The sequence below is a fragment of the Ictalurus punctatus genome, chromosome 12, assembly GCF_001660625.3.
Source record: "Ictalurus punctatus breed USDA103 chromosome 12, Coco_2.0, whole genome shotgun sequence".
Lineage (NCBI taxonomy): Eukaryota > Metazoa > Chordata > Actinopteri > Siluriformes > Ictaluridae > Ictalurus > Ictalurus punctatus.
Window position 1 is genome coordinate 146,129 of NC_030427.2, and position 25,326 is coordinate 171,454.

The 25,326-nt window shown below is 40.4% G+C and overlaps 2 protein-coding genes, 1 long non-coding RNA gene, 1 other non-coding gene and 1 pseudogene across 4 annotated transcripts in view; 4 read left to right on the plus strand and 1 right to left on the minus strand.

Annotated features, from left to right (window-relative positions):
* LOC108261686 (plexin-C1-like) overlaps positions 1-270 on the plus strand; it is a 33,659-nt gene extending 33,389 nt beyond the window's left edge. Inside the window, exon 17 of the mRNA XM_053684352.1 lies at positions 4-270. The gene's annotated coding sequence lies outside the window, so the exon portion shown is untranslated. The remainder of the gene's footprint in view (positions 1-3) is intronic.
* Positions 271-3,533: 3,263 nt separating this feature from the next.
* LOC128634170 (uncharacterized) lies at positions 3,534-5,623 on the minus strand. Its single transcript, XR_008397427.1, has 3 exons — positions 5,291-5,623; positions 3,916-4,011; positions 3,534-3,829 (listed from the first exon to the last, which is right to left on the minus strand). It is a non-coding gene; the product is annotated as an uncharacterized LOC128634170 (long non-coding RNA).
* A 15,066-nt stretch (positions 5,624-20,689) lies between these two features.
* On the plus strand, positions 20,690-20,808 carry LOC128634289 (uncharacterized; annotated as a pseudogene).
* Positions 20,809-22,321: 1,513 nt separating this feature from the next.
* trnag-ucc (transfer RNA glycine (anticodon UCC)) lies at positions 22,322-22,393 on the plus strand. Its single transcript has one exon. It is a non-coding gene; the product is annotated as a tRNA-Gly (tRNA).
* A 53-nt stretch (positions 22,394-22,446) lies between these two features.
* LOC128634066 (fumarylacetoacetate hydrolase domain-containing protein 2-like) lies at positions 22,447-24,888 on the plus strand. Its single transcript, XM_053684039.1, has 5 exons — positions 22,447-22,485; positions 22,765-23,083; positions 23,190-23,298; positions 23,583-23,670; positions 24,561-24,888. The coding sequence occupies exons 1-5, from the start codon at positions 22,447-22,449 to the stop codon at positions 24,621-24,623; spliced, it is 618 nt and encodes a 205-aa protein (XP_053540014.1). The 3' UTR covers positions 24,624-24,888.
* The last annotated feature ends 438 nt before the right edge of the window (positions 24,889-25,326 follow it).

A 25,326-nucleotide genomic window follows, 5' to 3' on the forward strand; every position in this document is an offset into this window, starting at 1 on the left:
TAGCAAGCCAGAGGTGACTGGGACAAGGAAAAACTCCCTGAGATGATATGAGGAAGAAACCTTGAGAGGAACCAGATTCAACCCATCCTCATCTGGATAACAACAGATAGTGTGATTATGAATAAATCCCTTCTATAACTGTGTGCTACATGATAAAACAACATGATGAAACATCAGTTACAGTCCAATTCCATCTCCATGGCTTCCCAGTGTCCCTAGGTTGTCAATAATGGGGTCATCCTCAGCAACAGTGAATACCTGCCGACAACTGACTACATATATATATATATATATACTGACTATATATATATATATATATATATATATATATATATATATATATATATATATATATATATATATATATAATATATATATATATATATATATATATATAATATATATAATATATATATAATATATATATATATATATATATATATATATATATATACATATACATATACATACACACACACGTATATAAATTTCCTTTCATTAATACATATTGAAGTAAATAAAATATAAATAAATACATCTAAACTGAACCAAAAATAACACTCCTAATAAACACCACGAGGCTTCAGTGCTTTCTTTCATTTCTTTTCTTTTATGTACTGTATAATGACAGTGGACGCTTCTCAACCGCTTCGGGAAAAACTATCAGTGTTGATAGTTCCAGTAATCGGTTATCTGTGCCGATTAATCGGCAAAACCGTTAAGCGAGTCAGAAATGCGAGATGTACCACATTACAAATGTTTGAGAAAAATACACAGACACTTCAACAAAAAGAATCTTTTTCACCTGTTTTTAGGGGTTTATCAAGGATCCACAGTTTCCTGTAACAATTTCATGTATGCACAATAACATTTATGTGCTATTAAAGTGTTTACAATAATGTAACTGGATAGTCCACATCATGCATTGTGATAACCTATGCAGCCTATTTATATCCTTATACAACAATTTATTTAAAAAAATAATAAAAATCATCATACACTACATGTACACTGTTCAGAAACAGGCTATATCATCAAAACCAGATATTGCAATCTCTCATCCTATATGTTCACAGTTTACTGTTTTGAGTCTTGAATCTTCTTTAAGGAACTTATCTGTACCATGGATGCCCAAGCCATTTTAGAAATAAGATTTGCCCATTGTTAAGAATGTTAAAATGTTCCAGGTTGGAACATGTGGTCTTGCTATGATGTAAAAGAAAAAAGAAATTAAGAATAATTTTTCAATATCAAAGCAATTCTCTGAAATAAACCAGTGTAAATGTTGCACTCACGCAATCTATTATTTATTTACACTATTGTTTCCCATCTGGACAAACTGGACCTGCTTTAAACTATACCTTATTTTAATTCAGTTAGTGTATTATAAATATAAGGAATATAAACATGAGGAGTTTGGGCTCTCTGCAGATCCTGCAGTTTGCCAACTTCTTACCTGTAGCTGCTTGGGCTCTTCAGCAACCGGACGCACTGTAGGCCTCTCACGCAGCATTCTCTTCACACTGTGGCCCTAAAGAAAATTCAAGACAACCGGGTGATTCCCAACTTTCAAATAGAGTAGAATGTCTCCTTGACTCCTTCCTTCAGTCCTTCAGCCTGTCAGGACGTCTCTCAACATTATCGATGCATCAACTGTTTAAATGCCCTCAGAAGAACTGAGCGCATACGCAGGTGCTTCCTACTCCTAACTGCTAATTATTCCAGTGGTCTAAACTCTCCACCTTCACATAAATATCCACAAAGAAATGAGGTAATAACAGCAAAGAAATTAACAATTATAATTTAAAATAATAGCTATAAAAGTAATAAAAATCATAATTAACAATAAAAAAATAAATAAACAATAGTTAAGAATTAAAAATCCTTGGATCAGTTGAATTTTCATAAAGCATGCCCATATTAAAAGTCGGGTGATGAAATAAAATCTAGAGGCAAAAACCTACAACTTTCTAAAATGTTTAACTTTCTAAGGCCATCACCTTTTAACTTTCAAGTGATGTCCAATGATGTTCAGACTGATGATGAAAAGCAAGTAAGGCCATCTCATTTGGCATCAAGGAGAAAAAAATGTCAAGGAAATAAAGTGAGGAAAAGCAATTGATTGCCTTCAGAACAGTACAGGTTTGGCCAGTGATTACTTTGTGGAGGAATGAGATACGCTACAAAAACTAGGTAATGCAGAAAACTCAACAAATACAGTATTTTGCTTTGTTAAACCTGCAGTATCAAGTTCAAAACTGTCTCCTTACCTTACCCTGATTTGCAATGGTAAGCTTACAATAAAGATTTATAATTTGAGCTGTCCGGTCGGATTTAGCAGGACATTTGCGTGGCCTTTAATGTCACCCTGCCTTTGCGTGGTTAAGTCACGTCCATAAACAGAAAGAAGAGCAGGCTACTATATCATGCACATGGGTGCTGAGGATGGTGGGGTGTTTGTAGCTTGTCCTGAAAGAGTTGCTTAAACTTAAACGTATTTAGATGGCTGCTTTAATGTGGATTATCTAAACGCATCATCATCACCACAGACATCTGGGGAATCACCTGTTATTAAAACCAAGAAAGCTCGAACTTCGGAGAGCCTGCAGTCAAAAATGGAACACACAGAGCCCGTGCTACAACGAGAGTAAATAAATATCGGCATGGCTTTTGAGAGGTGACGAAAACTCCAAGATCTGAAGGGATTGAAGACTGACGCAGAGATTACTTTTTTTTCTGCAGGACACGTAAGACATTTCAGTGGCTCAATAGGGAGCTAGCTAACATTAGTGCACTTGTGAGCTTGATTCAGCTAGGTATCGAGTTTCCCGACCTCTACTACAAGAAAACTGTATCTGCCCCACCTCTGTTTTCAAGTGTTGGATACAACACTTATATACACAATATACAAGCCATGGCGGTAGGGTAGGGACACACACACACACACACACACACACACACACACACACACACACACACACACTTGTGCAAGTCTATATCATGGGACTACATGCAGGATCCTCCGATGCAGGGACCTGTATTTCTAAAAGGTTTAGGAGCAAACCAAAGACAGATTCAGGTTTCAGTTGAAGCTGTAAAAACATCTGTCTTCAAATTAAAGAAAAAATGTTAATAAAACAATGTGACATTTTTACACATTCTGGGGACAATTTCTGGTAGACCAAACTTGTGAGGACGAGCGAACACACACTATTATTCTGGTATTAATAAAAATTGTAGGTACTTGTGAACAATCTGGGGACGGAGTTTACAAACAATTGGGAAGGCGCTATAATGCATATTTCCAAGATAATTGATTAAGTCACATGAATAACAACAGGCCTTTTATTTTTAATCTTAAACATTTTGCCATTTGCAATGCAGTATTTTTGCATGATAGTGTTTTCAGGCAGTTACTAATTAACACTCAAAAGTTTGCCACAAATAAAATTTTTAAAAAGTAAAAAAAAATACAATTGTACAATACAAATTTCCAGCCATAAACATAATAATAATAATAATAATAATAATAATAATAATAATAATAATAATAATAATAATAATAATAAACTAAAACTACCATTGATCTGTGCAAATAAAACGAAATGAAACCATTCACACTGTTTCTGGGTTACATTTTCCTTTTAAGAGCAGTGATTCTATTCTTTACAAATAACTTAACAGATAACCAATCCCTGCCTTTCAGTGCAACAGGCTCAGCTTTTACACAGGCCTCACAACTGTGCAAGTTTTGATGAACCTGCTCAGATGTTTTTCAACCGCTTTCACTTCACTGGACTCCCATTTCTTTTCTTTACCACCTTTACACCTGAAGAAATGCAAGATAAAGTTAGTCAAAACATACAATGTCTTTCAATTTCATGAAAACAATCATGTTTGTTTATCAGACAACACCTTTGGGAACAGATGTGGTACTGGGTGGTTCTGTTGCTTGCTCAGATGAGGTTTCCTGGGCTTGCTCTGTAGATGGTTTCAGTTCTGCCTCAATATCTACTTAAACACAGAACAAGTGCACTCTTCTTGAATAAATCCTAAACGATTAAGGACACCTCATAATAATAATAAAAATAATAATAATAATTATTATTATTATTATTATTATTATTAATAATAATAATAATAATAATAATAATAATAATAATAATAATAATAATAATAATAATAATAATAACTACAGGTTGTGCATTTTCTGAAGAATACAGTGATTGTGGAGCTTAAAATGTGGTCACTATGGTGTTGCTAGGTGGTTGTGGATACAATTATACAAGTTAAGATGCTATTTACCAAGTCATTAGGGATTACATAAAGGCCTAGCTAACCTTCCATCTCCCATATACCATACTTGCTAGAAGTAATTTAGGTAGTGTAGAGGCTGGTCCCAAGAGAGAGAAACACAATTGGAGGGTCTAATACTGGCATAACACTATGTGAAATGGAGCTGTGGAAGAGCAACAGAGAGAGAAATAGCTTCGGTGCAGCAGTGTTAAGGAGTTAGAGGCAATGAGATTAGTATTCGTAGACTTACAGTGAAGGTGCATCGTTACAGCCGCAAAAAAATTGGCATTAGTAAAGAAGTGCATAGCTGAGGTACAAGACTGTGGTCAGAGACATCCCTCAGCATCATTAATGGGGCACTAGAAAAGAAATAGTTGGAGTAATTTAGGATTAGCAGAAAAACAACGTGACTAAGGTGCAGTAATGCACTGGTGTCGCTGCTGAGTAGTTAGATGAGAGAGCATATTGCAGCAGTGCTGACATGGATCTGAAAATGAAAAACTTACAGTGCATAAAACCAGGAATATGACATGCATAACACAGACCAGTCACCACGTTGCAGTGAAGCAGTGTCTGAGAAGGTAGGAGAGAGGGCATCTTGCAACAGTATTGAGGCAGTCCTGGTAAAAGTACATGAAATTAAGTTTGGAAAATACATAGCACCGCTGGGGTGCAGCTTTGAGATGGATGGGTCAAACGAGCATAGTCTGCAAGAGAGAAGCTCAAGAGGTTAGCAAATGCATAGCCTGGTTGAGGTGTGGCATCTCATAGCGTTGTCATGGCTGAAGTATATGAGGTAGGTGAGCAAAGTCCACATGAGAAAAGCAGAAGGTATTAGTACATGCAATGCAAGTTTAAGGAGCAGCACTGCATAAAGCTCATAACTGAGGTATATGAGAACAGAAAGCATTCCTTTGCCTACATTGGCAGAATACGTTGTGCAGACATAGCATTTACTGTTTGGAACTCGCATGAATTAAAGCAGTTTAATTACCTGGATGTGGGAAGCAGATTTATGCTGTGAATGTTGGGTGCACTGGGTAACATCTCCAGAGGTACCACCTGACTCCAGAAGATTAGTGTTTGCGTCCATTCCACACTTTGTCACCTGAAACAATAAATTGTCACTGTTAAATATAAAAGTAGAGGGTAAATCCTGTTACACAAACAGCATGTAGCATGTGAGCAGTGCCATATAGTGACTGACTGGCACTGTTCTAAGCATCCCTAGACACTCTACATCCATCCCTACACACTCTACAAGCTCAGAATATCAGTTTGTATGTATTGGCGGTGTACTGGCAGTGTGACGTACTGCGAACGTGCTAAAGTCGAAGTGGGGGTGTGAGGTGAAGTGTTTCGTCGCCGCGGGATTGCCGAGGGTGTTCTTGGGGTTTCCCAAGTAACGGGATCCCGTCTTGCCGTCAGGAAAAGCCACGGGTGCAGCCAGGGTGCGGGGTCTTCGCTCGCGTTGGGATTGTCTGTAAAACACACAGCAAAGGTTATCGCATGCACACTGAGAGCCTCCTCTCCCTTGTGAGTGTAGTATCGCCCTTTTTATACTCTCCCGTCGCCTGCTGGATGGTGGAATTTTTCTGTGCCGCCCGCCATTCAGCAGCCGTGTGTGTGTCGGCGGCCCCGTCCCGCCGCCACGCGTTTTCCGGCTGTCCAGAGCACTGGTGGTGCTGAAGCGGAGCTGTCTCCTCAGCACCCCAGCGGCAGTCGCAGGAGGAGCGATCTTTGTTTCTTGTGCGTCGGCCGCAGTATATACAACAAAGAACAATGTACAGTCCCACTATACAAATAGCTCATGTACATATCGCATATGTAAAGTGTACACAATACTATATACATATTGCATTCACCAACTTGTTGAGTTTGAATTCCACCTCTACAGCATGTTGCAGCAAAGAACAGAACTCTTGCTACCACAGACTGATAGAACATCTGCAGTAGCTTGCTGCTCATGTCAAAGGACCTGAGCCTCCTTAGAAAAAGCTCTCTACTCTGTCCCTTCCTGTAGAGAGCTTCAGTGTTTTCCGACCAGTCCAGCTTGTTGTTGTCCAAGATTTTATTCTCCCTTGTTTTGCATTTTACATATTGTGTGAAGTTTGTAAGGGTTATAGAGAGGGGGACATGGTTGATGTCCCCGTTTATTATTATGAGTACGCTTGGATGTTGTATTTGAAGTTTTGCAACAGTGGAGTGGATGATGTCACAGGCGCGTGCTGCCACTGCCGATGGTGGACTGTACACAGTCACAATAATGCCGTGAGAGAACTTCCTGGGCAAGTACTATGGTCTCAGCTCCACAGCCATAAGCTCTAGATCTGGAGTACACATGCTCTCTTTCACCATTGTGTCTCCAGCGTCGCACTATTTTGAGTTAAGAAAGACAGCTATACCTCCTCCCTTCTTCTTCCTGCTCTGTTTTCTCTGTCTGCTGGCGCGACCAAAGAATCAGGAACGTTCCCTGTTAGCCATGTCTCCGTGAAGCACAACAAACTGGCCTCCCTGTACTTGCGCTGGCAACTCGTCAGTGTTGCAATCTCGTCTGACTTGTTGGCCAGCAAACTTACATTCCCCATAACAAATGATTGAAGGCAAGGTTTGAGCCTCCTTTTTCTCTCCCGCTTCTTTCGAACTTTTGCGTCCGCTCTAGTCCCTCGCCAGTGCCTCTGTAGCTCCGCTGGTATGTCCGCCGGCGAAGCCGCCACTCAAGTCTGATACATCAGGGTCTGCTCCCTTGAATAGACAAGCATTTTCCAAGTAAACTTGGTGCGTCCGAAAAAATACGGCAAGAAACGCAATTAAAACTACAAAATTCAGGCACACATATAGACAATAAGGTGAAAATAAAAGTCTGGTGTAAAATCCAGAACGATAGAAAATCAGAAAGAGGTGCAAAAGAAGTTAAAGTTAAAAAACTGCAGGAGCTGCTGTAACTGGCTGCCGCTCATGTCGGCACCTAACTAGATGTCATCAATGAAATTATTCTGCTTAACCCCAAATAAAGATCAGCTGTTACTGTAGGATTTTCTTGACATCATCTTGGATTCATCTGACTGCTGAAGCCATGGTCCATAAAGAGCCTACAAAGCCTGTAGACGGTCTCGCTGTCAAAAGGTATCGATCAAAAGGTATTGATTTACAAAAGGACAAGAAAAAAACTTACCAGGGAGGCTATATGGCAGAGACGTATGGCAACATTATAGGAGCTGCAGGAATATCTGACAAGTACTGATTACTGTCTGCATGTGACAATAATCTCTCGTATGTCTGGGCAATACCTTTCTCATAAAAACAAACATCCAAGCTCAACTAAATCGCCTAAATTCATGGTACAAAATATGTTATGGTCTGATTATTCCGATTCTGCAAGATATATTCATACTATTATTTCAAAAGGTATGTTTAATGCAAAAAAAAGCACATCAATAAAAGAACACCATACCCGTGGTGAAGCTTGGTGGTGGCACCATCATGCTTTATGGATTTTCTTCAGCCAGAACTGGGGCTTTTATCAGGGTGGAAGGAATCATGAATAGCTACAAATACAGGGCGATTTTAGTGTAAAAAAATTCAGTCATCTGCATTGTATTTCAGATTCCCCCAAAAAGAGATTCTTACTTGCAATATAATCTCACTTATATGCTTGCCTTACGAACTTTAGCTAATGCTCAGTAATGAGTACCCCTTCTTACCTTATCAGGCAGAGTCCGGGACCTCTTGGCTCAGAACCTTCTGTGTAGGAAGCCGGTCTTGTGGAGCAGGAAGAAAATAATAAAAGAAAGAAAGAGAAAATTGCCTATGACTCAATCAGGAGTCGTTACTAGTTATTTGAAGTGTATTCGAATCACCCACGATGAGGCTTCGGTTTATTGGTTCAAAATAACAATATTTAACATAGGCGTCTCATCACTCGAATGATGGTGCGTACATAAGAGTCTCATCACTCTGTTGATAATTGAGAGTAAATACATTTACATAAGTATGTAGTATATAGGATATAGGAACATACAGACACTTTTACAGAAGCATCTCATCACTGCGATGATAAATGCCTAAGTTAGGCATACATGAAGACATAAAAACATGAGCGTCTCATCACAATAATGATAGATGCGTAAGTTAGGCAAACATCACACACAAAGACGGAAGCGGCCTCATCATAAGGAAGATAAATGCATTATGTTAGGCACACTTAAAGACAGACAGACAGACAGACAGACATGACAGGTTTACAGCCCCGTAGGGCTTGAGTGGCACAAGAGCGAAACCACGGCGTAAATTTTCACCTCGAAGGTTCCATTCAGCTATATATACTCTTCAGATAGACAGGAAGTAGTCTCCTAATATGGGTATGAGAGCTAAGTCACTTATTCAACAGTCATGTTATTCAGAGCCTGAATGGTATCTTATACACAGACTGTATGTTTATTTCTCTTCTTATATTATATAACATATATCTGGCTTGATCAACATGGTGTAGGCAGAAACTCATTTGATTAAGAGCTTTATGCAGCTGTTGTTTTAATATTCTTATCTGTTCGTGCGTCCATTCGCTGGATTCAATCTCACTGTCCACTTGTTGGGGAGATATTTCAGAGAGCCGAGGCCCATATCTCTCGGCAAGCTGCCGTGAGGGGAGACCAGGTTTCGGAAATGTTTGTGTAGCGCTCCTCTTGAACTCCCGGTAGAGTGTAGGATGCTTTTGGGTACAGTAGGTTTGCCGGTAGTGCCGCTTTCTCTCTGAGCTCCTTTTCTTCTTATCCTCTCTCAATTTTTCTGCTTTCTCATTGCATACCTTTTTGTATGATTAATGCATTTTAGATTATACAGCATAATTAAACAGCAAATACACATCACAATTAAGCAGCATACATTTATACCACAGAATCATTTATTCAATCTTTCCTTGTGCCTTTATGGTGACCTTAGGTAATAGCCATGATCATGTTCAATTATTTAAATATTCTTCTACGAATCCCTGATTGGCCTCGAGTTCCTCAGCTAGTAGTTGCAGAGATTCCATTACTGCTTGTAAGCTGAAGATGAAAAGGAATTTCACCTTTCAGCACAACAATGACCCAAAGCATACATCCAAATCAAGGAATGGCTTAACCAAAAGATTAAGTGTTATTGAATAGCCTAGCAGAGAGAGAAGATAGTTTGTATATATTGTAACCGTAGTTTTGACAGGTATAGGTCAAAGGTCAAAAAGATACACATTCTAACTCTCTATATCTAGATCAAAGGTCATGATCATAAAAATATGAATAGTTATGTTAAATCTGGATCACATCCATTCGTGACCATATATGGTGCTGCCATGTGTGTTTTTCCGCCCCACACGTTGCGCACACCTGGTACATCTTTTCACATAGAATATGAAACTCTCTGTGGTAGGACATAAAAATATATATAGTTTTGTTAAATCTGGTTCACATCCAAATCGTGACCATACCTGGTACGACCATTTGTCCCCCCCCCCACCCCAACCCCTCCCCAAACAGACAAAAGTTGCATACTCATGATTTTCCTCTTCACATAGAATATGAAGCTCTCTGTGGTAGGTCATAAGAATATATATAGTTTTGTTAAATCTGGTTCACATCCAAATCGTGACCATACCTGGTACGACCATGTGTATCACACATCCAAACAAAAATATGACGCACACAAACGCACTTTATTTTCACATTATTTAAAAGGAATTTAAGTGTTATGTACTAAATTACCATAATTATGAGCACAAGTTGTTAAGTTGACAATCATTTTTAAAATTACGTTTCTCCATTTAGATTGTCTGCAGTAGAATGCAGTCTTTTAATCCAGGAAAAATGACTGCGTTTAAGTTTTATAACAATAGTAAGTAAAATCCAGCGTGATTTACATTACAAATCTCATACGTAACATCTCTGCAGGATTTATAGACGTTAAAGCACTGAATGAAATGAACAATATAGACAAAAAATAAACACTCTGTGTCTACTACTTTTATCTCTCATAGAACTATCCACAGTCCAAAGGCTGTGGAGCTCGAAGGCTACGTGTGCGAATGACAAAAGATTTTAAAAAATAAAATAAAAAATGTATCAATACATGAAATTAGATTACACAATGTAGTTGAGGTTTACATGAATAAGCAGGAATTTAATCATGCTTATCTTTCCTATAGCACAATTGAAAAGCCCTCTCTAGATGAACAGATTTGTCAAATGAAACTTTTTCCTTCTTTTCCACTGCTACGGTAAACTAAAGAGTGGATATTCAAATGACACTGCTAAATATGACCAGCATTAGCTACGTGTACTAGTGCAAAATAGTCCATCAAATGTATTAGCAGGTTTAGCCTATACACGAGTCCACTATCGGTCATATCGCAACTGAGAACATGCCCCAAATTCATTGCTTTAGTAGAATTTAATGGTAAGTGAAATGATAATCACATTGTAATGTCCTTAGTATTTGTTCAGTCTACAGGTCCTCTAACACTCTGTTAAATGAATAAATGTAAATGTACTACAACGTAAATTTTGTTTTAAATCAATTAATTCAGAAATTACACACAATATTAAGTTGATGTAATTATCAACATTATTATGTCAACACAACTCATCAAAATAATGTGTACAACTTTAAATATTTAATTAATTCAATAAATAAGAATTTTTATCTTGCAACCACACATTAAATTTAGATTGTGGGGGTTTGTTTTGTATAGCTCCGCTGTTAGAAAATACACGATGGTTGAATGTGAACATAAATGAGCAGAATGTAAGCTTGTGAAATAAATTCAACTTTATTGATTGCACTTTTTGAGAAAATGGCATGACTTTGAATAAAACTTTACTGAAATAAATACTCTAAAACATTGATATACCCGAAGAAATGTAAAAAAGAAAAAATAAATAAATAAAAAATACTTTTTACATACCTTCTAAATAGGTCCCTTTAGGAGGTAAACGTTTTAAAGACGGTGTTTTATAAGAAACGCGCGTATTACATGCCTTCTAAACCTAACCCTTTAGGATGTAAAATGCTGCTTAAAAGAATCGAGAGTTTTGTTTAAACTAGAAGACACAATTTCCGGGGAATGTCTTGTAGGCCTATACACAGTGTCCTACACATCTGAGGTGTGTGTGTGTGTATGTGGGTGTGGGGGGTGTGCGTGCGTGTGTGTGGGTGTGTTAGAGAGAGAGAGAGAGAGAGAGAGAGAGAGAGTCGAGTGTTTCCTGGGGGTTTGCTGACCAGACTGCTTACAGTGTGTTTATGTTAATGAATTAAGGTACGAGTCGTGTGTTTTAGGGTTTAAGTGAATCTTTGTTTCTGAAATTACTTCTGTGGTAAATATCAGTTTGTGTAACTAATCTATCAGAAAATACTAGACCTGGTGACTGAATGTGGTAGATGTATTAGAATTTTGGACATGTTATGCATGTGTAGCTCCCTATGTGTATGATCTATGTGTAATCCTTCTGTCAAGAAATGAGCAGACTGAGGTTTGTGAAATAATTGAACTGTTTATTGGCTACGTTGTTGAGAAAAACACTGTGATGTGTAAAACATTTCTACAGTCCTTCAAGGGTTAGGAGGCAGAAAAACATTTAAAGACGGTGTTTTAAAAGAGTCGTGCATTTTGTTTAAACTATAAACAAGATTTCAGAAAATGGTCCGCCAACGAGGATACTTACACAGAACTGTCGCTAAATACATAAGCTTTCGTCTATGCTTTGACATCCCGTGTCCCAGCAGTACATTTATGACCTCTGATGACCATGTGGGTGTGCGGGGGGTGGGTGTGAGAGAGAGACACACAGGTGTTCTTTCGGGGGTTTTGCTGACCAGAATTCTTACAAATGTGTTTGTTAACGAATTAAAGGGAGTCGTGTGTCTCAGTGTTAAAATAGTGGTTAAGACGTCGTAGTTAAAACACAGAAGAAACTCTGCAACTATCTGTTACTATGTCTGCTCCGAGAAATCCTAATACCCTTAGAAGATTGCTGTGTATTCACCAATGAATAACACCGATGGTTTTGACCTTTCTTTCAGTAAAAGAGAACAACGACATCATACAGCCTTGAAGGACTGTAGAAATGTTTTACACATCACAGTGTTTTTCTCAACAACGTAGCCAATAAACAGTTCAATTATTTCACAAACCTCAGTCTGCTCATTTCTTGACAGAAGGATTACACATAGATCATACACATAGGGAGCTACACATGCATAACATGTCCAAAATTCTAATACATCTACCACATTCAGTCACCAGGTCTAGTATTTTCTGATAGATTAGTTACACAAACTGATATTTACCACAGAAGTAATTTCAGAAACAAAGATTCACTTAAACCCTAAAACACACGACTCGTACCTTAATTCATTAACATAAACACACTGTAAGCAGTCTGGTCAGCAAACCCCCAGGAAACACTCGACTCTCTCTCTCTCTCTCTCTCTCTCTCTCTCTCTCTAACACACCCACACACACGCACGCACACCCCCCACACCCACATACACACACACACACCTCAGATGTGTAGGACACTGTGTATAGGCCTACAAGACATTCCCCGGAAAATGTGTCTTCTAGTTTAAACAAAACTCTCGATTCTTTTAAGCAGCATTTTACATCCTAAAGGGTTAGGTTTAGAAGGCATGTAATACGCGCGTTTCTTATAAAACACCGTCTTTAAAACGTTTACCTCCTAAAGGGACCTATTTAGAAGGTATGTAAAAAGTATTTTTTATTTATTTATTTTTTCTTTTTTACATTTCTTCGGGTATATCAATGTTTTAGAGTATTTATTTCAGTAAAGTTTTATTCAAAGTCATGCCATTTTCTCAAAAAGTGCAATCAATAAAGTTGAATTTATTTCACAAGCTTACATTCTGCTCATTTATGTTCACATTCAACCATCGTGTATTTTCTAACAGCGGAGCTATACAAAACAAACCCCCACAATCTAAATTTAATGTGTGGTTGCAAGATAAAAATTCTAATTTATTGAATTAATTAAATATTTAAAGTTGTACACATTATTTTGATGAGTTATGTTGACATAATAATGTTGATAATTACATCAACTTAACATTGTGTGTAATTTCTGCGTTAATTGATTTAAAACAAAATTTACGTTGTAGTACATTTACATTTATTCATTTAACAGAGTGTTAGAGGACCTGTAGACTGAACAAATACTAAGGACATTACAATGTGATTATCATTTCACTTACAATTAAATTCTACTAAAGCAATGAATTTGGGGCATGTTCTCAGTTGCGATATGACCGATAGTGGACTCGTGTATAGGCTACACCGGCTAATACGTTTGATGGACTATTTTGCACTAGTACACGTAGCTAATGCTAGTCATATTTAGCAGTGTCATTTGAATATCCACTCTTTAGTTTACCGTAGCAGTGGAAAAGAAGGAAAAAGTTTCATTTGACAAATCTGTTCATCTAGAGAGGGCTTTTCAATTGTGCTATAGGAAAGATAAGCATGATTAAATTCCTGCTTATTCATGTAAACCTCAACTACATTGTGTAATCTAATTTCATGTATTGATACATTTTTTATTTTATTTTTTAAAATCTTTTGTCATTCGCACACGTAGCCTTCTAGCTCCACAGCCTTTGGACTGTGGATAGTTCTATGAGAGATAAAAGTAGTAGACACAGAGTGTTTATTTTTTGTCTATATTGCTCATTTCATTCAGTGCTTTAACGTCTATAAATCCTGCAGAGATGTTACGTATGAGATTTGTAATGTAAATCACTGGATTTTACTTACTATTGTTATAAAACTTAAAGGCAGTCATTTTTCCTGGTTTAAAAGACTGCATTCTACTGCAGACAATCTAAATGGAGAAACATAATTTTAAAAATGATTGTCAACTTAACAACTTGTGCTCATAATTATGGTAATTTAGTACATAACACTTAAATTCCTTTTAAATAATGTGAAAATAAAGTGCGTTTGTGTGCGTCATATTTTTGTTTGGATGTGGGATACACATGGCCGTACCAGGTATGGTCACGATTTGGATGTGAACCAGATTTAACAAAACTATATATATTCTTATGACCTACCACAGAGAGCTTCATATTCTATGTGAAGAGGAAAAACATGACTATGCAACTTTTGTCTGTGTGTGTGTGTGGGGGGGGGGGGGGGACGACGACACATGGTCGATGACCTACCACAGAGTGTGAGAAAACATGACTATGCAATTTGTGTCTGTCTGTGTGTGTGTGGAGTGGGGTGGGGTGAGGTGGGGGGAACAAATGGTCGTACCAGGTATGGTCACGATTTGGATGTGAACCAGATTTAACAAAACTATATATATTTTTATGTCCTACCACAGAGAGTTTCATATTCTATGTGAAAAGATGTACCAGGTGTGTGCAACGTGTGGGGCGGAAAAACACACATGGCAGCACCATATATGGTCACGAATGGATGTGATCCAGATTTAACATAACTATTCATATTTTTATGATCATGACCTTTGATCTAGATATAGAGAGTTAGAATGTGTATCTTTTTGACCTTTGACCTATACCTGTCAAAACTACGGTTACAATATATACAAACTATCTTCTCTCTCTCACACATACACACAGACACACACTCTCACATACACACACACTCACACACAGACACACACTCACACTCAGAGATTCACACACACAGACACACACAGACACACACACACACACTCACACACTCACACACACAGACACACACTCATACACACACACACACACACACACATACACTCACACAAGTGTGTGTGTGTGAAGTGAAATTCAGTGGAATAACAATAAAAAATTGGGTTATGCTAATTTATTAATAAAAGAGCACAAACCAATAGGTCTGTCTGTCTGTCTTTTTATTTTTACTGTTATCACTTACTTACTCAATTCAAGTTTTACCAAATGCACACTGTGCTGTGTCACACCAATAAATCACTCCGAATTACATTCAATTTAATGAAATTGAAACAGAGAGCGAGAGAGGCCACACCTCCTTCACTGAGATGGACAGACACAGAGGCCACACCTCCTTCACTGAGATGGACAGACACAGAGGCCACACCTCCTTCACTGAGATGGACAGACACAGAGGCCACACCTCCTTCACTGAGATGGACAGAGACAGAGGCCACACCTCCTTCACTGAGATGGACAGAGACAGAGGCCACGCCTCCTTCACTACCGACAACATCCTAAATTTAACACACTGGCTTTCGATATTTTCAATAGCTCAAAAACACCCACCCACACACACATACACACACACACACACACACACACACACACACACCTACACACACACACACACGCACACACACACGCACACACACACACACAAAGCACTGCAGTAGTATGGTGCCAGATTCACATGAACATGCTACATCTCTCATACAGTGTATATATATAGTAAGAGACACTGGTGTGGCTGCAATTTTTCATTCATTATACATTTGACCACACGACTTCCACTATTTTATCCAGTTTATTTAAAGAGAGCATCGCCTGATGTAACTATACAATCAATACCATCAATCAGAGACAGAGAGAAGGAGAGAGAGAGAGAGAGAGAGAGAGAGAGAGAGAGAGAGAGTGTGGCAGTACAGTTTTATTTTCCTGCAACTGACCACACCAACTTCACTGAGACAGACAGAGATGCCACACCAACTTCACTGAGACAGACAGAGATGCCACACCAACTTCACTGAGACAGACAGAGATGCCACACCAACTTCACTGAGACAGACAGAGATGCCACACCAACTTCACTGAGACAGACAGAGATGCCACACCTACATCACTGAGACAGACAGAGATGCCACACCAACTTCACTGAGACAGACAGAGATGCCACACCCACTTCACTGAGACAGACAGAGATGCCACACCTACATCACTGAGACAGACAGAGATGCCACACCAACTTCACTGAGACAGACAGAGATGCCACACCAACTTCACTGAGACAGACAGAGATGCCACACCAACTTCACTGAGACAGACAGAGATGCCACACCTACATCACTGAGACAGACAGAGATGCCATACCTACATCACTGAGACAGACAGAGATGCCATACCAACTTCACTGAGACAGACAGAGAGGCCACACCCACTTCACTGAGACAGACAGAGATGCCACACCCACTTCACTGAGACAGACAGAGAGGCTACACCTACTTCACTGAAACCTCTCTGTATGTATAGGTCCATGACATTTTTAACAGTACAAATGACAAAAATAACCATAAAAACTCATTTGTCATAATAGACGAGAGGTTTGGATTCATTCTTGTATCCAAGAACAAATCCAGGTTTATCAAAGCGTGCAATCAAAGTTGTAAATTTATGCAAAAGACCCTCCAAGCAAATGGATTTTATCACACATGTGTAGGAGGAGCTGAACACCACGCCCACTGATAAATCCCACGCATTAAACTGATGCGCTTGTACACAGAGACACTCATTTGCATAAAAAACGCCTTCCAAATCACCGTATACGCTAAACAACCTCCCATTAAAACACCAAGCAACGGGCTCTTCGTACTGCTCGTTACACACGACACGGGGCGTGTCCAAAGGTCTACGAACTATCTATGAACGTCACTGACAATGATGCAGCAATCCTGCTGCACGTTCTCTACATGGATACGGTTCAGAAACAAGACCCCAGGAATGAAAATGTCACTTTCTATCATTCCTACAAAACGAGTAGGAAAATGGTGAAGAGACAGAGCAAGCCCAAAGTAACCGAAACCAACGAGAGAAGACCCTGACAGATTTGACATGAATGTTAATGACTTTAACGTTAATGAACTGAACATTAGCTTAGTGCTAGCTAAAAGAGGAAACCGTGTGCGAGCGCATCCTCACAGCAGCAGCTTCTGAAAAAACAGCACCGGATGGGAATCAGGTATCAGGTATGAAGCGAGGCCCAGCCCTGGAAAAATAAACAGTTGCACTATATAAAAGCAGGAAGTGAATAAAAACAATAAAAGCTCCTCATTTTTCCCAGAGAGGCAGACATGTTTAAACAAAATGGTTTTACAAGATGCCGTTTTCATTAACTACTTATGAATAGTGTCCATACACACACACACACACACACACACACACACACACACACACACACACACACACACACTCACACACACACACACACACACACTCTCACAAATCGCTTTTTCACATATTTATCCATCATATTTTTAACTCAAATATGTGTTCATGTACATGCTGAACAGTTTAGAACAAAATAACACTATTTTGTTATCTGGATAAATATCATTGACACCAGGCGAGTTATTTTTTAATGAATGTACTTTATATCCATTTATAATTACATTAATGCTGTGAAACATCACTTATGGAAAAACCAGTTGTTCCTTCAGCAGCGTTTATATTCTCTCTCTCTTAACACTAATACGACAAAAACACACTCAATACTGTTTGATGCAGAATGCATATACAATTCTCTCTCTCTCTCACTCTCTCTCTCTCTCTCTCTCTCTCTCCATAAACCTATCTATGTCTTTCTTACCTTCTCCCACAGACATATGGAGCAGTACTGGAGAGTCAGCTCTCTCATAGTCCTCTCTCACCTCCCGACAATAAACAATAAGCTTCGCCTTCCTCTTACAAACACACACACACACACACACACACACACACACACACACACACACACACACACACACACACACACACACACACACACACACACACACACACACACACACACGCACACACACACACACACACACACACTCTGTTTCAATATAACCGAGATGACTGAGTATCTCTCTCTCTCTCTCTCTCTCTCTCTCTCTCTCTCTCTCTCTCTCTCTCTCTCTCTCTCAAAAACACACAAGATTCTGCAAGTTTCTGGACCTGGCCATGGGGTGCAGTAACTGGATCTGAGAGACGGCAGTGGAGCTGCTGATCGAGTTACAGTGGAAATCTGGCACACAGAGTGAGCACACACACACACACACACACACACACACACACAGAGAGAGAGACAGAAAATGAAAGAGAGGGTGATGCAGAAAAAGAGGAGAGACAGACAGAGACAGAGATGGGCAGAGATATGGATAGAGATAAATAGAGATACAGAGTGCGAGAGACAGAGATAGAGACAGACTGACAGAGTAAAGGTGAGCGTGACAGAGAGAAAGAGAGAGAGACAGACAGACAGACACAGAAAGTGAGAGACAAAGACAGAGACAAAGACAGTGAGACACATACACAGAGAGAGAGAGAGAGAGAGAGAGAGAGAGAGAGAGAGAGAGAGAGAGAGAGAGAGAGAGGTGTATGAAGAGAGACAGAAAGACAGACAGACAGACAGCAAGCGAGAGAGAGACAGAAAGACAGATGGCGAAGGCAAGATGGCGGCGCACACAGTTGCAGCGGCTCACGGCTCTCCTTTTCAGTGCTCTTTTTTGTTGTTTTTGTATTATTTCTTTATTACTTGTTTGTGCATTATCGGTTCTACGAACATTCGCTATACAAGTCAGAACCTTATGGATATTAGGGACGAGGATGCTATCGCCGTAGCTGTCCACTACGTGTAGAGCCATCTAGAGCAGCAACAGAGCTACGTCCGGCTGCTTTTTGTGGATTACAGTTCGGCTTTTAATACAATAATTCCGGACATTCTCATCACCAAATTGGTCACTCTTGGCCTCCCCCGCCTCACGTGTGCCTGGATAAAGGACTTTCTCACCAACCGGTCTCAGACAGTGAGACTCGGGCCCCACCTCTCCTCCACTCGCACGTTGAGCACAGGTTCTCCACAGGGCTGTGTGCTGAGCCCCCTCCTGTACTGTCTCTACACATACGACTGTAGTCCAGTCCACAACAACAATCTTATCATCAAGTTTGCTGACGACACCACAGTGGTCGGACTCATCTCAAAAGGAGAGGAGCAGCCTACAGAGAGGAAGTCCTAAACTTGGCAGCCTGGTGTTCAAAGAACAATCTGACTCCAAACACCAAGAAAACCAAGGAACTCATTGTAGACTTCAGGAAGCACAACACTGAGCTGGCCCCCCTCTTCATTAATGGTGAGTGTGTGGAGAGGGTCCACACCGTCCGGTTTCTTGGTGTCCTAATCTCTGCAGACATCTCCTGGACGGACAACATCACAGCGGTTATCAAGAAGGCTCAAACGCGGCTACACTTCCTGAGGGTTCTCAGGAAGTACAATCTGGACACCAATCTGCTGCTGATCTTCTACTGCTCGTCTGTCGAGAGCCTGCTGACATACTGTATCACGGTGTGGTACGGTAGCTGCACAGCGGCAGACATGGAGAGGCATCAGAGAGTAGTAAGAGCAGCACAGAAGATCATTGGCTGCCCTCTCCCCTCCCTGATGGATATTTACACTTCCCGTTGCCTCAGCAGAGGAAAAACTATCATTAAGGACAGTTCTCATCCTGGCTTTGATCTGTTCAATCTGTTGCCCTCAGGGAGACGTTACAGGGTGTCTCAAAACTGTGCATTTCATAGTACCTCCCCCATCCACCCCAATATCTTGTTTATTTATCTTGTTTATTTATCTGTTTATTTATCTTGTTTATTTATCTTATTTATCTTGTTTATTCTTCTTGTTTATTTTATGTACATGTTGGCACGGAACAAAAAAGGAGAGGCTCTTAATTTCATTATACATGTGTATAGTGACAATAAAAGGCATTCATTCATTCATGACAGACAGAAAGAAAGTGAGAGAAAGAGACAGAGACAAATACAGTCAGACATACTTGCACAGAGAAAGTGAGCAAGAGAGAGAAAGAAAGAAAGACAGAAACAGATCAATAGAGACAGAAAGGCAGTCAGACAGAAAGAGAGAGGGAGAAAAACAGACAGACAGAAAGTGAGAGAGAATGACAGACAGACAGACAGACAGAAAGTGAGAGACAGAGATAGAGATGACAGTGAGACACACATACACTGAGAGAGTGAGACAGAGACCGATCAAGAGAGATGGAAAGACAGTCAGAAAGACAGACAGAAAGAGATAAAGAAATAGAGAGAGAGAGACTTGTTTCTCTCAGGCTCTCATAGTGACTCAGGCCTCAGCTGGTGCTGTCCTTGGTGCTGAAATCAGTCACCAGCCTGCAGTTCACTGAATCTTCATTACAGCATAAACATAATACACTATGTAACCAAAAGTATATGGACGCCTGACCATAACACCCACATGTGCATCTTCCCTGAACTGTTGCCACACAGCTGAAATCACAGTAAGGTTTGAAGGGGACCCAATCAATCAATCAATCAGTCAGTCAGTCAGTCAGATGTTTGCTTACACTATTTAAATAGGCCCCATTTCGTGGCAGCTATTGCTTACGGCCATACCACTCTGACAAAGCCCGATCTCATCTGACCTCGGAAGCAAAGCAAAGTTGGGCCTGGTTAGTACTTGCTTGGGAGACTGAATGGGGATACTAGGTGCTGTAAGCTTTTTATTTGGATAAGTGTTTTCATGATCTCTGCACAACATCCTCTTTTGGGATAAAGATTGGATACAGGTTTGAAGGGGACCCAATCAATCAAAAAAAAAAAAAAAGCTGCCTTCCAAGCAGTAGATCTGGGTTTGATTCCCGGCCAATGCACGGATTGAAACCGGTAGCTACTTGAGGTACTTTATGGTAGTTGGCACAGAAGGAAGGGATCACCTACCTGAAAATAAATTAGTCAACAGAATGTGCCATAGGATTCTCTGCAGGCCTCCTAGAACTGTTTCTGCTTCCCACTTGTGTTGTTAGTGGTTCTTTGCTGTTTGTAAACACATCATTATCCACCAGGGCACGTTTGACCCGTGAACAGGGGCGAAAATGTAAGAAAATGCCGTCTCTCCGTGTCTGTCTTCTGTTAGCGACAAGCTAGCATGCAAACTGTGATGAGAGGTGTACATTTTCCACAATCAGCCATCTATATAGTTAGTGTTTTATATTTAATAAGCAAAGATGTCTATATGCTGATTGGTCTTAAGCAGCGTTGTCCAATCTTCAGGTTTTCGTTCCAATCTAGCAGGAGCCACACCTGATTCCAATTGTTTGATCTGCTGATCTTGGCTTTCAATAGACTAAAGTCTGCTTGGTTAGAATGAAAACCTGCAACCACACTGGCCCGTTCTGGATAAGACTGGACAACCCTGATCCAAAGCAAATAACCACTAAGGTAAGTGCCACTTTGTTAGTTCAGAATCTGTCATGCTGACTCGACGTCACTCGATGAACAGGGAAGGAACTGTTAGATGAGAAGACTTCCCACTGTTGACGAATGGCAATTTCAAGTTGAGGGTGCGTTTTCTTTGCGTTTTCCTGCTTGGAGGTGGGAAATTACAAGCTGCAACCTCGAGTCACGTGCATCATTACTCTTGTCTTCTTGATGAAGGAAAGAGCCAGGCTTCCACATTCAGTGGAAAAGAAGAGACTGCCTGTGATTTTGCAAGCAGCTGTTAACTGCCTTGCTACAAAAGCTCAATGGAAGGGAAACCGCTCCCAGCCTTTTTCAGGCCTAGACCTCTTGCTGATAGGTGAACTTGCTGACCAGTACTTTATGGAAAATTTTCCAGTCACGTTCAGAGTCTTATTGAGCAACGAAAGAGCCAGGCTTCCACTTTCTGTGGAAAACCAGAGACTCCCTTTCATTTTGTCAGCAAATGTTATCTGCTTTGCTACAAAAGCCCAGAAGAAGGAAATCTGCTCTGTTCAAGGTCTCGCTTTCTGGCTGTTCCTAGAGGACCTGATCCTACCATGATGACGACCGGTCAATTATTAAAGCAAAGTTCAAAACTTCCAGCTTGTTTCTGCCCAGTCTCAAACCAGGGACCTTTCGCATGTGAAGCAAATGTGATAGCCACTACACTACAGAAACCATGAGTGCAGATCTTTGGCTGTTGCCTATGGTCTGCTGATGAGAAACGCACATACTTAAACTTTTGTTCACCAGAGTTGAATTGCCCAGCATGGCATTGGTGGTATAGTGGTGAGCATAGCTGCCTTCCAAGCAGTTGACCCAGGTTTGATTCCTGGCCAATGCCTGGATTGAACCGGAAAGGGAGCTGAGGGAAGTGTGAAGGTCGGTGTGGAGAGCATGAAAGGTGTCGTCGACCTGAGGGTGTTGGATCAGACCGTGCCACCATGAGAGAGTTCTTGGAGCTGGGAGAGAAGGGCATAGAGTGTGCTCAGAGGTGGGGCAGACTTCATGGACTCACTTATATGTAATCTTTTGGCTGATATCCAAAACAGCTTTCAGTCCTTAAGGTTTAGATCAGGTTCAGCTGACTAAATTTAGTCTATAACTAACAACTAAATGACTCAAACATGATAAAACATTGTCCTGTTGTCTAAAGATCGATATTAGCTGTTAAAATGTGCATGAGAAAGACTTCCTATTTGTTCCATCTGTTAGCTACATTATTGTCACAGCTCCAGTGCAAAAACTAATGAAGCAAACCGCAGACATGAAACTTATCTTGGCTACGTTTGGTGTGAGGAGCAAAATCATGCCAAATTAGAAATTCATTCCTATAAAAAAGAGGCGTCTTACGCTCATGCCTGTTATTCTCAGGAGGAGGACGCTCGCGGTCACGTTGCCGGCTTCACCGTAGCCAGTGAGATCAGCGCTCGTGTTTGGCAGATGAAGAACGGCAAGCAGTGGCTTCTGGGAAAAACATTCGACACATTCTGTCCACTAGAGCCTGCTCTTGTTACCACAGAAGCACTGAAGGGTAGGTGGGGGGCCGGTGAGATGGAAACCTGAACTAAAAATTGTTGTGAACGTAAAAAAACCCTGAGGCTGTGAGTCAGAGCTGTAATGTGCTGTTTTTAAATCAGACGTCCACAATCTGGGGATCCGGTGCCTGGTAAACGGTGATGTAGTTCAGGACAGCAACACCAGTCAGCTGATCTTTAAGACGGAGAAGCTGGTGGTGTGGGTCTCGCAGTAAGTATCCAGCGCATGGTGGTGAACATATTTCACTGACCTGATCTTACAGCAGTGTTCAGATTCAATGTTCAGACTCTTCTAGGGATGCATTGATACCAGTACTGGTATAGGTCTGATACTGTGCTCAGTGAATCGTGCAGCACATTAAGCAGTAATGTGACCGTGCAGAGAAACTGTTGCACGTGGGAGCAGTTCAGATCAGTGAGCACTGAGACATTGGTGTATTGTTACTGCATCCCTAGTGTCTTCTGTACAGCTTTGTTCATTTGTCTTGAAGGCAGGTTTGTGACTCTGTACCCAGGCAAAGTGTTTCTAACAGGCACGCCTCCAGGAGTGGGCGTGTTCAGAAAGCCACCCATCTTTCTAAAGGTGAGCTCAGTTTCCAGTTTCTTACACTGCGTAGGCTTGTTCTCCGTTTTCCAATTTTGTGAATCTCTATAAGACTAATATGACCTGGTCATGGTGATGGAGAAACACCGTGGCTCATTTAATCCCCTTGAGTAAATAAACATAAAAGACAGGGGCGCAATAAGTTTTGGTGAGCCGAAATCCTCAGAAACGTTAAGAGGTGCCCTTGGTGATGACTGGTTTAGAAAGTCATTCATCACGTCTGTTGTTTGATGACCGTGCAGAACTAAGCGATTAGAGAAATGAGTCTGAAAACAGCTCTGGAGTTATCTCCTACTGAGGCAGGAACAGCTGTACAGACGTATCCTTTGAGATTACTTTTGGAGAGAGGAAACACAAAGTACAGCGTTCTTCAAAATTAATATGAAGTCAGAAAGCTTTCTGATTAGACGTTATCGTTAACGCACCACATCGAAAATATTTTTATTTTAAGGTCTGTGGCCTTGCAGTGTTGCACGAGTGTTTACAGTGTGTTGGTGTATACACTGATGTGTTAATCATAATCATGTGCTTATGTTTCGAGTTAATTTGGGTCCAAGTTTAGATCGCAAACGCATCTTGCCGGCTGAAGTGTTTCTTTTATAACCAACAACTGAACACACCTTAGTGCTAATTTCTTTTAAACTCGCAACCCCCCCCCCCCCCCCCCCCGCCAACAAAAAAAGGAATGTTTTGCATAAAATTCTAATTAGTTAGCTTTTGAACGAAATGTTCCATCAAAACAAACCTCATGACTACACCTGAGTGCTAAATTTGATTAGTTCTTTGTACTGCTTCTAAAACATGACCCATCAGACAGCTACTTACGGGGGGTGGGGGTGGGGATTCTTTATAATTCAGAAGGAATACAGAAAGGACACATCGTGGAGTGTCAGATCGAGGAGATCGGGTTCATCCGAAACACAGTGGTGTGACTCCTGCACGGTTGGCTGACTTTTATCTGAGCTACGGAGATGGAAAAAATTAAAATAAATCCCTTTCACCGTTGAAATGCTTTAATGTCTAGACGTTTCTGAAATCCCAATCAGATTTGTGTGCACTAGAAATGATTGGTCCAGAGTGCAGGTGCTGTGATCTTCCAGGAGATAGAGCTCTGTTGATTATTATTACTGTATTAGTGGGTTGTCCAACCTGCGAATCTCTCTCGACATTATCGATCGCCTTCTCCGTGAGTGTGCAGGAGGTCCTTGTGCAGTTCACCTGTGTGTGTGTCTCGAGATCTTACTCAGCACCTGGTGCACTATAGTAATCAGCCCTGTCCGTCAGCATCCCTCTCGCCGTGCTGCATGTGGAAGGAGTCTGTCTATATATGTACTTGTGTGGGGTGAAAGAGGGGGTTATGGGATTGCTACGGTGTCCCAAGAGGGCTGGCGGCATTACCAGTGGATAATCAGGGGCTGATTGGAGGGTCAGTGGTTCATAAGCTCCGTCACTCATCGTTAACAGCATCATGTATGAGAACGTGGTAAAAGAAATATCCGGATTGAGTGACGGTGCAGAACAAAATCTGTATTCGTCTCTCCAAATCAAACAAAGCAACGTTATAAAGCAACAATTTTCATCAAACAGAAACCAGAGAAGAACTCGTTAACTTCCTAACAATACAACATTGTCAAA